The sequence below is a fragment of the Pelodiscus sinensis genome, chromosome 1, assembly GCF_052426305.1.
Source record: "Pelodiscus sinensis isolate ZL-2025 chromosome 1, ASM5242630v1, whole genome shotgun sequence".
NCBI lineage: Eukaryota > Metazoa > Chordata > Testudines > Trionychidae > Pelodiscus > Pelodiscus sinensis.
In genome coordinates, this window is record NC_143052.1 from 344,127,219 (window position 1) to 344,143,011 (window position 15,793).

Consider the following 15,793-nt stretch of genomic DNA (forward strand, 5'->3'; position numbering starts at 1 on the left):
CCGACACTCAGAACAGGGGTCTAATTTCCAAAGCTGCTTGCCTCCTTCCCTGAGGAGTCTGTGAAGCACCTGCCATCTCGTATGGAAGAAGCTACAGAAATGCAGCGTGTTCCTATATTCCTCTTCTTGTATCCTGGACGACAGCCCTCTTCTCCACAGCTTGGCCTGTTTGGAGCTGTGCTGATGGACTGGCTTGGGTTCTTACTGACAGATGCGAAAGGCAGCCTGGTCCCGTGGCCAGGAGATCTGGGTGCTAATCCCCGCTCTGCTACAGACCTTGGGCAAATCACGCCCTCGCTCTGTGCCTCAGTTTCCCCTTTGGCCTTGTCTCTTCAGATTACAGAGACAAAGCGCCTGTGACAGGACAGCACCTCACCCCAAGGGGCCTTGCTCTCAGTGGGGCCCTCTGGGAGCGACCGCAATGCAAGTGATGACAAGCGCGAGCTATGCCAGGGAACATTCCACCTGGAAGAAAGCTCAGCGCTGCATGGCACAGAACAGGAGTGGCCCGTTGGTTCTGCTGCCTGTGCAGAGGGATGTACAGGTTGAACCTCTCTAGTCTGGCACTCTCTGGTCCAGCAGCATCCTTAGTCCGGCATGATTTTAGTTGTCCGATGTCCGCTTATCATGGGTGTGGCCAAGTTTTCTGCAGTCCCATCAAGTTTGTTTATAGCCACCAGTCCCGGCTCTCAGTGTTCTGTGCTGTTAGTTAGCTCTAATTGACCCCACAATGTCTCCTAAGTGCCCCGTAAGCAGTGGAAGTGTTGGTAAAGCTGCTGGACAATATCGACCTTCCGTGGGTTCGGCACCAGTCACGTCCCAAGGTGCCGGACTAGAGAGGTTCAGCCTGTCCTGCAACAGCTGTTCCCCTCTCTATCCCCAGCACATGTTCCATATTGGGCAGGACAGCAACCGCAGCGTGACCTGCATGGTGAGCTGCAGCCCGGGGATCTGGATCGCGCTCCAGAGCAGCGCCCAGGTGAGGCTGTACCACGCCACAAGCTACGAGCAGCTGGCTGAAGTCGATATCACGCCCCTGGTCCACAAAATGTTAGCAGGTACCGGCATCGCCTTCAAACATCTGTCTGCTGCCCTGAGCTATGAAACCAAGGGGCGCCTGCCTCTGCACAGCTGCTGCCTCCTGGCATCGCTGTCATAGAGACCGGGTTGTGGGGGGGGAGAGCTCAGCTCGAGGGGAGGCCTTGGTTTGGGGTCTGAAGATCCCAGCAGGATGCGTTGGGAGGTTTGATCCCTCGTCCCTCCCAGGGAGTTTGCTCCCCTGGCTAGAGACAAGCTTAGCAAGGGCAGTCACTGGGACGGCAGACATGTCTCTTCAACGCTGGACCTCCAGCAGACACTCACGCTGCTTTGAGGAGGGAGCCAGGGGACCAAAATCCATGGGGCCATCTTGTTTCTCTTCCCTTTGGACCATAGCAGACCTCGCCTGTTGATTTCCCGGTGCGGACAGGCCAGTGTGTCATCCCTGCACCCCCAGAAGCCTGACTCGAGAAGCTAGGGAGGCCGCCTCAGGCTATCGTGGGAGACAGTTCATGTGGGTTACACCCACCTGGCCCAAAAGATTCCTACTCCGCACCCTGCAAATAAGTGTATTGCCCATGTGAGGTGGATGCTGCCAACAGCTTGATCGATAACCTCCTTTGGCCACACGTGCATGGGACTTTTCGGTACTTCCGCTCATCTGTGCTTTAACCCCTGGTCCTCTCCTTGTCCCTCTGGCAGGTTCAGATGCCATTATCCGCCAGCACAAGGCTGCCTGCTTGCGGATCACCGCCCTGCTGGCTTGCAAGGACTTGCTCTGGATTGGCACCAGTGCCGGGGTGGTGCTGACTCTGTCCCTAACGGCCAACACCACTTCCTTAAAGATGCCCCTGACGCCAGTGGGTTTGTCCCAGGGACACACGGGCCACGTGCGCTTCCTCACCTCCATCGAACTGCCCGACGGCTTTGATATCCTCTTTCCGCTGCCGAGGGATCCAGGTGGGTCCAGCCGGCAGGTTTGTGCCCCCACTCCGAGTCCTCACTCGCAACCCGGAGATCAGCAGGAATCAGCTGCCCCCCGACCATGGCATCACAGGGCCCATTTTCCCACCTTCCGTTGTACCTTATTACCCTTGGAGCCATCCCTGCTGGGAAGAGAGCAGATACACAGGGTGTCAAACACCACTCCCCCATGGGACCCAAGCAGGGCCAGTCCCCTCTAATACAAGATGTTATAGGAACTAGAAAATGTTGACCCATGTTACTTTTAGTGGGACTGTATCTCAGGAACCCCTGACTCAAGTGACCCCAAATTTGGACCACTAACCCTACCCTGGACCTCCATGAGGCACAGCGATTTTCAAGACAATCTGAGCTGGGATGTGGATTTGAGGGCACTTAGAAAAATCATCCAACCCACGTGGGGCACAGCTTTAACAGCAGGGGTAATAAACCACTGGAACAATGTACTGAGGGTCATGGTGGATTCTCCGTCACTGACCATATTTAAATCCACATTGGGTGTTTTCTAGAGATCTGCTCTAGGAATGTTGGGGCGGGCGACGGGCTGGGGGAGTTCTCTGGCCTGTGTTATGCAAGAGGTCAGACTATGTGGGGGTCACAAGGTCCCTTTTCCCCGGTACCTGTGAATGAGCTGCCCCTTCCCTCAGTCTCCCTGGAGGTCAGCTCAGCACAGAGCAGCTGCTCTTGGAAGAGGTGACGTGAGAAGCCCGTTTCTTGTGGCCAAGGCTTTCCAAAGCAGTTGACGAAGGGCACGTGGGGCTCAGGTTCCCAGCCTGTTCTGAAAATCGGCTCCTTTTACAGGGTCTTGGGATGAGCCTGAAAAATCATTCATCCCCTAAACCCCCTGGCCTGGGGCAGACCCATGCGTGACAAAGCTCCATGGGGGAAGGCCTGCCAATGGGGAGGGCAAAGGGGGCGGATTGCCCCGAGACCCAGCAATTCAAAGGGGCCCAAGGATCCTGTCCATTGCCAGTACCCCAGGCCCTTTAAATTGCCGCTGGAATGCCACATGGCACGCTTTGGGCAGCTCTGAGGCAGGGGGGAGGGATACCACACTCAGGGCAGTGTGGAGGGTTGGCCACCCCCGGCTCTACCCCTTCCACCTGAGTCCCCGCCCCTTCCAGGAGTACAGAGCTGGCCTGCCCCACCTTGCTGGGCCCAAACAGGCTGTCAGCACCCCGGCTTGGGGGTATCACAGCTCACGTATAGGGAGGGACTCAGGCTCCCTTAGCCACATCCTGTCAGACAGCCTCCTTTGCGTGCACACGCTGGGGTCTCTCTGGAGCCTAACGGGGCTTGTTCTGTTCCCCAGGTACCGAGAAGCAGAGCGACACAGAAAAGAGAGATGTGGCCAGGCACAGGTCCTCCAACATGGTCCACGTCAAGTCCAAGATGCTGGTGATCAGCGGCGGGGATGGCTATGAGGATTTCAGACTCACCAACAGCAGTGAGACAGTGGGACGAGACGACAGCACTAACCATCTCCTCTTGTGGAGGGTCTGATGCGCAGCTGCACGGGGCCCCGCCGGGGAGAGTGCACCAGCCCCACCCCTGCCTCCTCTTGTTACCAACCACCCCCCAGCCCATCTCGTCTCCCATTCCGGATGATTTGTGTGTGCCTGGGGCCACGCTCCTCCCAAACACAGCGTCTGCAGCGTGGGGGGAGGAACACGTTCGACAAACGCCCGCTGGCGCAGCCCGCATTTCAACCAGGGCGTGTGTGGACGGGGCGCCTGGATGTGCAGATGGCTGTGGCGCTGTTTGGAAGCATCCAGGTGAAAGAAGAGGGCTTAGAGGAGAGAATTCAGCGTTCGCGCCGTCAGCAAGGGGCCTTTCTTCTGGGTGTTGTGCTTCGATCAGCCTGCGGTTCCAAATCCGGGCACTTGGGAGCGGAAGAGCCGCCTCTGCCTGAGCTCGCCCGGGGATGGCACCTGCCCATTATCTTGCTCTGTCTCTTGTCCACCCAGCCATGCAGAATCGGAAACCCTAGACATTCACTTCCCTGAGATCCCCGCACACAAGACAGTGCTCCCAGCTCCTTAGCGGCAGCCACTCCGGCACCTCCTTCGCCGCCACGGCTGCAGCGTCTCCAGGTCTCTAGCTGACCGGCTCACCTGTGGCCATCACCCAGAGAATGCTTGTGTCATTGCTGTTTGTTGGAATATATAGAGAATATTCTTATTTATTTTCTGTGGGAGCGGGGACGTGACGAGGAGCATGCATGGAAGCAGAGGCAGCGTCGCACCCGGGGAATTGCATGCAGGGTGCCGACACCCAGCCCCGACCCTTGATGAGCTGTAGATAGCAAGTGTAATGCAATGGCAGCTGTGTCACATTTACCCACGAGCCCAGATCCCCGAGGGATACCCAGGTGTCTGGAGGGGAGAGGAGAGGCAGGAGTGTCTTGCTGAGAGGCACCAATTCCAGTTGTAGAAAGGCAGAGCTGAGCTCAGTTCAGCCCGCAAAGAGGACAGCAGCCAATGTTCCCTCTGGCTGAGCACTTGGGCGGCCCCCAGGAGAGATTCAGGTGCCACCCAGCTCACCGCTGGCAGCATGTGTTTCTGTTTGTGGTGCATATCTGCTCTTGCCGCCGTGCATATAACAAAATTTCTTCCACACATGAAAAAAATTAGAGGGAACACTGGCAGCAGCTGCATGAAATAAAAAGTGTGCAATACTTAGCTGGATCCCTGAAAGTGAGCAGTGCCACAAGGGGGCGCTGTGAGAGCCGGGGACGCTTCACCTCCTTTGACTTTAAGAGCAAAATCAAGTTGGTTATTGTGGAGTACAGCTGGAGCAGAACCAGGAGGGGCATTGTCTGACTGCAATGGTCTCTTGCATTGTACAGTATTTATGGTTGTTTTTTAACTAGTTACCTTTATATCCCCAGCACTTAATTTATGTATTTAGCTTCCAGATCCCCAGTCCTGAGTGGGGACGGGGAGCAAAGAGGATCGTGGGGGTTTACTCACTTAGCGAGACAGTACAAATCCACTAGGGCCATGCTGCCAGCCAGCTTGCACCAAAAACATCCCAGAAGGAGAATGCTTTCCTGGCAGGCTTTCCCCCAGGGCTGCCTGTGGGACTTACAGGGGCCATGATGAGGCCTCAAGGTGGGTAGTGAGGGTGTCTTTAAGGGCCATTTTTTGCAGAGGGCAGCCCTGGGAATTTCAGAAGCACCTGACATGACAAGAGCTCATGGGCCCTGGACTCTCAGTGGGGTTTGTGCTACTGAACTGCCCGTGTTGCCAGTTCTTTGGTGCCTATGTGAAAGCTCCAGCCCATGGAGTCATGTTATTTCATGAGACACTCAGCTTTCCTGTTTAAAAGTTAAATGGGCCGAGAACAGTTTGGGGACCATGACCCAGGTGCACTCCGAAGGCTCAGAAAACAGAAGGCAAATCAAAATGAAACCCAGAGGGCAGATTTTTTTACACTGTCTCATGACTTTGAGCACAGTCTGGGGATTGAACACTTGGGACTGGTGATACTCCAGCACCCTGGTGCTTTGGAAAATCCCCACCGGGCTGCTCGTGCTTTCTGAAAGCCACTTTCAAAGTGTCTCAGGTTGGGACCCAATAACTGAGGTGCCCAGAATCACTGGTCAGTCACTTTGGAAAAGGTGACCTTGGATGCCAGCTTCTCCATCCATATTTACCTAGGTTGTCAGTCCTGTGGGGCAGAGGAGCATCGTTCTGTTCTGCGCTGTCCAGCCCCCAGCACTTGGGGTCACGACTGGGCCCTTCCACAATATGAATCATTCAGAATAACAACGTTTAGTCCTCTACACGTGTGGCCAGGGTGTTCTGAAAGGGAATGAGCCCTTCCAGCCATGCTCCTGGCTTCCTGGTGAGATGTCACCCCACACGCTGGGCCCTCGCCACTTGTGGAAAGCAAGCCTCTCATTTAGATGCCTGAAGGTGGGTTTAGGGGCCTAGCCTTGGGCACCTGCTTTTTAAAAATCTTGCTTTGAAGACTTGAGTAGAGTTAACAACAGCCCTGTCTGGGCTCTCCCGGTTTCAGAGCAGCTCCCGTGCAATAGCTGAGGGCCTGAACAATGTGCTTGAAAGCTCCAGCCCTTTCCCCTAGCGATGGACGTTGCTGCACCGCAGCCAACGTGGCTCTGCCTGCTTGCCCCTGCTGCACTGCTAGCCCGGCCAAGGGTTTTGAAAATACTTCATTCTAGAGCAGTTTAATTCCTAACATTTTGTGTCCCCAGTGACCTGAACAATGTAGACAAATATATTTAGGACTTGATGCAAGAGGCTTCTCCTCTGCAACTCCTGTCGTCCATGGCCACTTTCTGCCATCTCTCTGCCTCATCTGCCTTCTGTCTTGCTTCCTGTTTCGTGTGAAAATGCATCATGTCTCCGTCCTCCCTTTCGCTCTTTGGCTGATTAATTGGGTCAGGTGGTTTGGGATTTTGCACAGAAGCAGAGTCTAGTTGCTAGGGGCACTGGGCAGTCAGGGTGCCTGGGTTCCGTCCCCCGCTCTGCTACTGGCCTGCTGCAGTGACCTGGAGCAAGCCACTTTCCTCTCTAGCCTTCTACCCCTCCCACCCTTTGGCATATTTCAATGGGAAGCTCTTTGGGGCAGGGAGTGTTGGTTACTCTGTGAGGGTGCGTCTAGACAGCAGTGCTACTTCAGGATACTTCCGGTATCCTGAAATCACTATTCTGCATCTTTTAAGCAAGCCTGTTATTTCAAAATAGCTTTCGAAATAAGGGGCTTGCCATTCCAACGTCCCTGTAAACCTTGTTCCACGAGGAATAAGGGACGTTTCAGAGCAGCTCTTTATTTCGAAACAAGTGCTGTGTCAACAGCTCCAAATTACAAACTAAGCTATTACAGGACAAGGAGTAATGGGTTTAAAGTGCGGGGAGGTTTAGATTGGACATTAGGAAAAAATTCCTAACTGTCAGGGTGGTCAAATATTGGAATAAATTGCCAAGGGAGGTGGTGGAATCTCCCTCTCTGGAGATATTTAAGAACAGGTTAGATAGACATCTGTCAGGGATGGTGTAGACGGAGCTTGGTCCTGCCTTGAGGGCGGGGGGCTGGACTCGATGACCTCTCGAGGTCCCTTCCAGTCCTATGATTCTATGAAATTAACTCAAAGTAAGCTATGCAATTTCCACAGCTCCAATTGCGTCGCTTATTTGAGCTACAGGTGCAGTGTAGACGCACCCTGACTGTACAGCCTCTAGCACAGGGAGACTCTGATCTCACCCAGCACCTCCAGGTGCTACTGCAATATAAACCATACAGGGGAAAGCTCTGAAAGGTGCCGAGGAGGCACCCTCTGGGGAGGAAATTTACCTTCCGGTCTGTCTGTGGGCAAGATGCAGCTACTTCCCTGTGGCACCATCCTCTTCCTTGTGGGGTGCAAGCCAACCTCCATCAAACCCAATGGAAAGATTTCAGTGGGTTTTGGTAGCTCGTGGATCCCACCCCCGGGGGCCAGGTGGCACAGTCAGCGTAGCTCTTGACTGATTGCTGAGTGTGTCCCTATCTGAATGGGGTGTGAGGCACTGAACTGGCAGGCAGAGGGCTGGAGAGATGCAGAAATTCTTGCACAGGTGGGATCGACAGACAGTTCTTTAGCCTGCATACTAGAGAGATTGCCCTGCACCCTGGCCGTACCTCTTGGGAAATACTGACACGGTGCAGACCTGCAGGCAGCGCTCCATGTAGCACCGTGCAAGGAGCAGCTAAGCCCCGAGTAAGAAAAGCTCTTAGGCACATGCTGTGGGGTCTGGGACTGGGCGCATGCTTCCAGTGAATCGTGCGCTGTGCTGAACACAGTTGGACGTAAAGTTAACGTTAAGATCTGTTCTCGATTTGTGGTGATTCTTTAAGAACAGCTCTCCTGGGTCAAACCAATGGTCCATCCCCCCAGTGTCCTGTCTTCCAACAGTGGCCAATGCCAGGTGCCCCAGAGGGAATGAACAGAACAGGGCGATTATCTAGTGATCCATCTGCTCGCATCCACTCCCAGCTTCTGGCAAACAGAGGTTAGGCACACCCAGAGCATGGGGTTGTGCCCTGCCCCGCTTTGCTTATAGCCATTAATGGACCTACCCTCCATCAACTCCTCTAATTTTAACTCAGTTCTAGTTTACCCTTCACACCATCCTATGGCAAGGAGTTCCACAGGCTGACTGTGTGCTGCATGAAGAAATGCTTCCTTGTGTTTGTTTTAAACCTGCTACCTGTTACTTTTATTGGGTGACACCTGATACTTGTGTTATGAGGAACAAATAACACTTTCTTATTCACTTTCTCCACGTGGGCCATGAATTTTATAGCCATGTCATATCCCCTCACTTAGTCATCTCTTTTCCAAGCGGAACAGTCCTACACTTTTTAATCTCTTCTCTTAAGAAAGTTGTTCCCTGCCCCAATCACTGTTGTTGTTCTTCTCTGTCTCTTTCCCGGTTCTAATAGATTTTTTTTTATACGGGGTGATCACAATTGCATGCAGTATTCAAGGAGTGGGCATATCAGGGATTTATATAAAAACAGGATGATATTGACTGTTTTATTATTTATCCCTTTCCTAATGGTTCTTAACATGCTGTTACCTTTTTTGCCTGTTGCTGCACATTGGTCAGATGTTTTCAGAGAACTATCCCCAATGACTCCAAGCTCTCTTTCTTGGGTAGGAATGGCTAATTTAGACCCCCTCCTTTTGTATGTAGGGTTGGGATTATGGGTTTCCCAATGTGCATTACTTTAGCATCTGCCATTTGTTTGCCCAGTCAGGCAGTTTAGCAATATCCCTGAGCCTTTGTCACGTTTCTCAGTTTGCTTTGGACTTCGCTATCTTGAGTGATTTTGTGTCTTCTGCACACTTGGCCACCTCATTATTTACCCCTCCTTCCAGGTCACTTAGGACTATGTGAAACAGAGCTGGACCCAGCACAGATCCAGAAGGCCCCCTGATAATTATCATGCTCCGTTGTGAAAACGGACCATTTATTCTTACTCTTTTGCAACACACCATCCAAGGAATTTCTGCAGGAAATCCGGTGTGAGACCATAACTGCTCCTTGGCCATCAGAGGAGTAGGATCATCCCTGTCACCTTCCCAGTGCTCAAAGGGACCCTGCTTTGTCCCTTAGTAATTCATACTAGCCCTTATTGATGGTGAACACTGCTGTGCTTTGTAGGAAATCAGCATTATTTCGACTGCAGCATCTTGGCACCCACATAGCCCAGGAGTCCATCTCCCTATTCAGTGCTCACCACTTAAGAGTAATGTGCCGCCAGTAATAACCTACCCCATGGCTTCTCTTCTTGAAAGCCCCATCACTGTTGTCTCCGCTCATGTGACTGGCTGGCTGCAAGAGATCTTGCCTGTCTGTCTGATTTCCCACTGGCGGGGTCATCCTGCTTTACACTGCGAGACCACATTAGTTCACGTTTCAAGTGAAAGGCAGAAGGAAACAGGCCGGGGTCTCGAACGTGGTGAGGATTCGGTTGGAAGGGAGTTGGTTGGCAGGACAGTAACCATAACCAATAGGGCTTGGATGTAACAGACATGACCAGGAGATGAAAAAAGGGAGTGATCTTTGCAATCTCCCAGATGCTCCAAACAGGCTCACCTGGCAGTGAGGCGTGAGTCCGGCTCATTTGACCCCTGCAAAATCCCTGCGGGGTGTCTCACAGAAAGGAGAGTGGCCTTGACCCTGAGATGCCATGTCCTGGGTGCGCCCCAGGAAAAGAATTAGGTCCTCAATGATGAAGGGTGTTTCGCAGAACTGTTTGTAGGGGGGAGCTGTGGAACTTTCCCAGCCAAAGGGCCTGTTAGATCAGTTGCTGCTGAGATTGGGAGCAGTCTTAGAACCAGCAAGCAGCTACTAAAACCAGTGAGAACATCCCTCCCTCTTCGGATGCTTGGAGAGGGTCCTGGGAGTCTTGTCTGCTTGTGTTGATGGACTTTGGCTCCTGGGAGGAGCTGGGGACCCTTCCTTCCTGTCGGAAAACATCCCCGTTCAGGATGGGGCCCCAAGCTCAGCGTTCCATGTTCCTGCGGGATGGCTACTGGTGTCCTGTGCCGGGTAGCGCCATTCTGCCCTCTGGCTAAGGGATCTGTGGGGAGCTTGTGGCTGCAGGGGGAAAACAGAAGCTTGAGGCCAGGTCAGAGCATGTGAGCGAAGGGAAGGGCAGTTAAAATGAGCTGGTTGAAATGTTTTTGCAGGAATCTGGGGGGTTGGGACATTTGGGACAATTCCTCACCCCCACCCCTTTCCCCATCTTCAAATGAATTTTTAGGTGTTAAGATGAAAAGGTCCCTTGGGGTCATAGTCTGTCTGCCTGCCTGGCACACGAATGTCCCCTGGTGAAACGCTGTGGGAGTTACTGAGTGCCTCCATATAGTGTCTGCTGCTGCCTTCAGTCACAAAGCGTTCCCTGAATGTTTGCACCCTGTGTGCTTTGCAGCCCACTTTCCGCTTCAGTGAAGCCCAGCAAAGTGTCTAATGATCCTGACCAAACAACTGCTGCTGGCTAGAGGAGAACTGACAAGCAAAACCAAAGGCTGTTAGCTCACTCTTGCCTGCTCCTTGCCGTAAAACAGCAGCATCCAGACCACGTCTACCAAAGGTGCAGGGGGGGATTTCTTGTGGTTCTTTTCTATTTGACTTCTCAGCTCGTCCCAGCCTCCCTTTACTGGAGGGCCTAGCCAAGCTCTTGGGCACACCGGACTAGTGATGTCACCTGGAGCTGCTGGACTCCCGTGCCAGTACCGAAAGGATGCCGGTTCTTAGCTCAGTCCTGAAATCACTTCTTGCACCCGCCTTCCCCCCGGTTCAGTTGCAGGCCCAGAGACCTGCCTGCGAGAGGGTAAAATCCACGCGAGACTGAGACTTTCCCACAGAAAGGTGATGAGGGCCGTGTCAATACCTACGTGGCATAGGGCAGCCTGCAACTCAGCTCACATCCTGTTAAAGGTACCCTAAGCATTTGCTTTCCATTTCACCCTGAAGGCAAAGTCCATGCCGTTTGCAAACGCTAGGGGTGCCATTTGGACACAGTGCAGACCACTTCCATTCCCCAGTGCCAAAGGGTGCACAGAGCAGCTCCATTCAGTGTCAGAGAGCGAGCCAGGCTCCAGAAAGTGCCCCCTCCCTGCGCAGTTTAGATGCAGTGGCAGGGCTGTGTGCGACCCATTAAGGGCCAGTCCGTGCTACCTTGTGGTGCTGGAATTGGGGGCATGGCAGAACCCCTAGCTGAAGGCGTTTCCATCATATTCCGGGCTTACAGATTTGTTCAGTGGCTCTCAGTGCCCCCCACTGTAAAAATTTCCAGTGCCACTGCTGCTACCACCCACGTGCCATGCTGGTGAGGTGGGCTCCTCCCGCCAAACTGTCTTTCTTTTGAGGTGGGCACTGTTGCTACTCAACAGCGAGCTGAGGGGCTGGCATTTCCTCCTACCAGCAAATGGCGGTCATCAGATGCGCAAGAGGCAAGGACAGGCAAGGCACAGTTTCCCATCCCGCTCACTCCCCCTCCTTGTTTGACTCTGTTCTCTTGGCTTTATTTCTCTGTTTGGTGAGAGATCCCGCTGAGACGTACTGTAAATATTGGTATATATTGCCTCCTCTGTACATAGTGTTCTCAAGTCTTGACTGTTGATATGAATTTAATGGCATATTTTTTATATACTTGTTTAAGTTTCACCGGCACAGCAAGGGGTGCCGACCACATTTAAGTTATAACTACTACAGTGCATTAAAGGCCAGAACAAATGAGAAAGCTTTTACTCCTGAAGTATTACCAGTCCCGTGAGGTGTTACGACTATCACATTATTCCTGGGTTTGTTTTTTTATCTTGTCACTGTGGGTTCTTTGTCATTAAAGGTCACTGATGTCAGAACCCAAACTGGTGTGTAGTCTTTTCTTTTGTCCTGTCCTGGCCATTTGTAACTGATAGAGAGGTTTGAACCTGCCTCCTTCAGCTCTAAAAGCAGGAAACGCTATTGTGCAAGCTAAAAGTCTAACGTAGCGAATGGGAAAAAGAAATACTCTCCAAGTTTGGGTTGCAGCTATCGTAGGGTATCCAGCATGGCTTCATTTAAGCTATGAACAGTAGGACATGGGTCTTTTTTCTGTGAAAAATACTGAGTTTTCACTGAAATACGGGGCGTTCCCACTATAAGTTGACCGCACTAAAGTCGTTGACACTTTTAGGAACTGATGCATTATAAGTCCTGCCATTCCCCCTCTTAAGTCATTTAAAAAAAACAATTTGTGCAAATTGAAGTCAGATGTGGGAAAAAATTTTCCCACTTTAGGTTGTTTCACTATATGTCCAAGTTTTTTGGAATGTATCTTGGGCTTATAGCGAGGACGGCCTGTATTTGGATTTTGAAATGCCAGCTGGTACCTCATGGGAGTTGTAGTTCAGAAGCATCTTGCTCCTATTTTCTGTTATAGGCTGTGTTCCCTAGTTGGACTACATCTCCCATGATAACATTATAGTTCCCCTCCACCACCCCCTTAGTGAAAAGAGGGCAGTCATCATGGTTGTTGTCTGGTCACAGTGCATCATGGGAGATGTAGTCCAGCTGGGGAGCCAGGCTCATGGAGGAGAATGGGCATGTGAAATGGAATCAATTTTTTCTGTTTTCAGGCTTTCTGTTGAAATACGAATTATCTATGGAAAGTCGATACTTTCCACAAAAAGTTTCACGTCACTGAAAACCCAACTTTCTGCTAAAAAACCACATGGCTAGAAAATTCTCAGCCCCACTGTACAGGTCATTCAGCTCTTCAAGCAGTGAGCAAAGCTGTCTGTTTGCCATGGCTGTCAGGCTCTCCAGGGGACTCCCCACCCTCCCTTTAAGAGCTATTCAAAATAAGGTGCTAGCCGATTCAGGCAGAGTTAAACCAGAGTGAGCTGCCCGGACTTACCAGCTGTGAGTTGGGTTGGTGGAAGATCAGCAAGAACCCCTACAGTGATGCTAGGGTGACCAGGGGAGGGGCGCATCTCTCGAATGCAGCTTCCAGTGCAGGTTGCTGGGATGTGATGTAAAATTTTTGTGGGAACATGGGATAATTACATTCCGCCTTCCTAACATGGTCACTGCCATTGGATTTGAGACTTGTTTCTCGTTTCCTGTCCTAGAGTGTAGGCGGGGTGAGAGCTGAACATCCCAGAACTGTGAGGGCTATGAAAGCCAGATCTGATTTTCGCCAGGCCCAAACTTTGGGATCTGCACCTGAATTTTGCACCTTAAGCCCAGCTCTAAGCAGCAGCATTCTGCTCTTAGGTTGTGCCCTGCAGAACAGCTACTGTGCTCGCTCCCCCCCCCCCCCCCCCCCGCCAGCTGCAGCTGCATCCATTTCAGGAATGGGTGAAATGACTCTTGCGTATAAAGGCCATGAGGCCGCTATGCAGAGCTGAGCAGGAAATATGACACTGAAGTCAATGGGAGTATAAGCAGGCAATGGGTTTGCAAAGCGCTTGGGGATGGTGGGTGCTGGATGAAACCTGCTGTTTAGCTTTGACGGGGATATTGATCAGCCCCGGTGAAAATGCTGGATCCTGTTACTGGTCACACCAACCTACCCCTGTGAAACTCTCTGTCGTGTGTTTGCCAAGTCGCAGTTGCACCGGCAGGAGAATTAATGGAAGAAAGGGGGGGGGGGCTCTCAGAGTCACCTCGCCAGGGGCTGCAGATCACAGTGCTGGGAGCAGCCTGTTATTGGCTATTTCAGCAGCAACCAGAATCATAGAACCATAGAGCTGGAAGAGATCTCAGAAGGTCATCAAGTCCAGCCCCCTGCTCTAGGCAGGACCAATCCCAACTAAATCAACCCAGCCAGGGCTGTGTCAAGCCGAGACTTAAACACCTCTAGGGATGGAGACTCCACTGCTTCCCTAGGGAACCCATTCCAGTGCTTCACCACCCTCCCAGTGAAATAGTTTTTTCCTAAATCCAAGTGATAAGACCCAAGTGATAGGAGGACCCCCTTGCACTAGGCCCTAGGGTTGCACTAGGGTTCCATCTAGACAAGACCAAGAGGAGAACAGACGCAGAGAGGTAGTAACTTGCTCTCTGAGCCAGAGAGCCAGGACTCAAAACCTAACCTCCTGAATCCCAGGCCAGGGCACTATCCATTAGCCATGGCTGTAGGTGAAGGGCAGGAGACAGACTCAGCTTTGGGCCAGCGAAGGAAAGCTTCGTCATCAGCTGGTGTCCTCATCTCCCCAAAACTTCTCTACACCCGCACGCTGCTCCCCCTCTCTTACTTAAGGCAAAAGCTCATACTTCGTGCTTTGAAGTCATAATGCTTCCTGATCTCTTTTCCTAGCCCAATGTTGGGGGACCCAGTGCTGCGAGCCATGGAGCACCCCAACTCCCATGCCTTCAGTGGATTGTCAGGGAACTCAGTGTTTAGCAGGGTCAGGCCCTGAGTAATCAATTTAAGATCTATCTCAAACAAATACCCTTGCCCCCCTTCCTTCATGCTCCTTCTTTGAGACTCTGCCCCGCTCCACCCCTTCTCCGAGGCCTCCCCCGGTCACTCCTAGGTTTGCCAGATGGTTTCAACAAAAATACCAGACCTACTTGACATTACATCACAATCAACATTACATCTTATTTAGAAAATACTGGACATTTCTATTTTCTCAATTTGTTCCCCGAACAGAAAGCTCAAATACTGGACTATCCAGTTCAAAACAGGACACCTGGTTACCCTAGTCACTCTCTCTCCCTTCCTCCCCAAACTTCATTCACTTTCACCAGGCTGGGGTAGGGGGTTGGGATGCAGGCTCTGATCTTGGGTCAAGGGATTTGGAGTGTGGGAGGGGCTCCGAGCTTAGCCCCAAGTGGGGCATTGGGGTCCAGGAGGGGGTTCAGAGTGCACGCTCTGGGAAGGAGTTTGGGTGCAGGGGGACTCATGTCCAGAGCAGGAAGTTGGAGGTAGGAGGAGGCTCAGGGTTGGGACAGGGGTTCAGAAGACAGGCTCTCTCTGGGTACCAATTAACTGAGATGGTTTCCGGCTGGTGGAGCAGTGGTGTTAAGGCAAGCTTACTCCTGCCCTGGCCCTGCACCACTCCTGAAAGCAGCTGGCATGTACAGCAGTGGCTCCATGGCGCCATGTGCTGCCCCTCATCTACAGGCACTGAGCCCACAGCTTCTGCTGGCCACAGTTCCCTGTTTCTGATCAATGGGAGTTGCAGGAGTGGTGTCTGCAGACAAGGAGCTTGTGGAGACCCCCTGCTCTGCCTCTCTCAGGGGCCACAGGGACAACAGGTTACATTTTTGGAACTCAAAGAATTCAATTTAAGCATTAGAAATAAAAATGATGATGTCACATTACCAAATTGGAGGGAAGCAGCCAGATCGCTGTTGCACCTCTAGGTGGGGGTGTTGGCCCCAGAAATCTGTATGAAAGGGAGCCATGTGGGGTATTGAATGGGAGTTTGTTGTTTTCTGATCCTGTGTACACTGCTTATGTGAGTATATAATGTCTGTGTGTGTAGATCTGTAATCTGTGTGGAAACTGAAGATTTCCCTGCATGTGGTTAAGCATTGGGCAGGGCCGAGCCTGTGGAGCCTGTGGACATGCTAATTACCTGTGGGACAATGGTTCTCAATGGGCCAAAGACACACCCAAACAATGGGGGCTGTCCTGAGAGCAGCCAGCAGGGAACACAGAGAGGCTGAGGACCAGGTGACCTGCTACATACTAGAAGAGGCCAGGAAGGAGTATAAAGAGGCCATGTGGTCGATGCCATTTTGTTCTCAGCTCAGCA

General features: G+C 52.1%; 1 protein-coding gene across 1 annotated transcript in view; it reads left to right on the top strand.

Moving 5' to 3' along the window:
* ARHGEF17 (Rho guanine nucleotide exchange factor 17) overlaps positions 1-11,908 on the top strand; it is a 255,902-nt gene extending 243,994 nt beyond the window's left edge. Inside the window, exons 19-21 of the mRNA XM_014577378.3 lie at positions 884-1,058; positions 1,741-1,998; positions 3,335-11,908. Of these exons, the coding sequence (XP_014432864.3) occupies positions 884-1,058; positions 1,741-1,998; positions 3,335-3,525 (624 nt within the window). The 3' untranslated portion in view covers positions 3,526-11,908. The remainder of the gene's footprint in view (positions 1-883; positions 1,059-1,740; positions 1,999-3,334) is intronic.
* Positions 11,909-15,793: the final 3,885 nt, after the last annotated feature.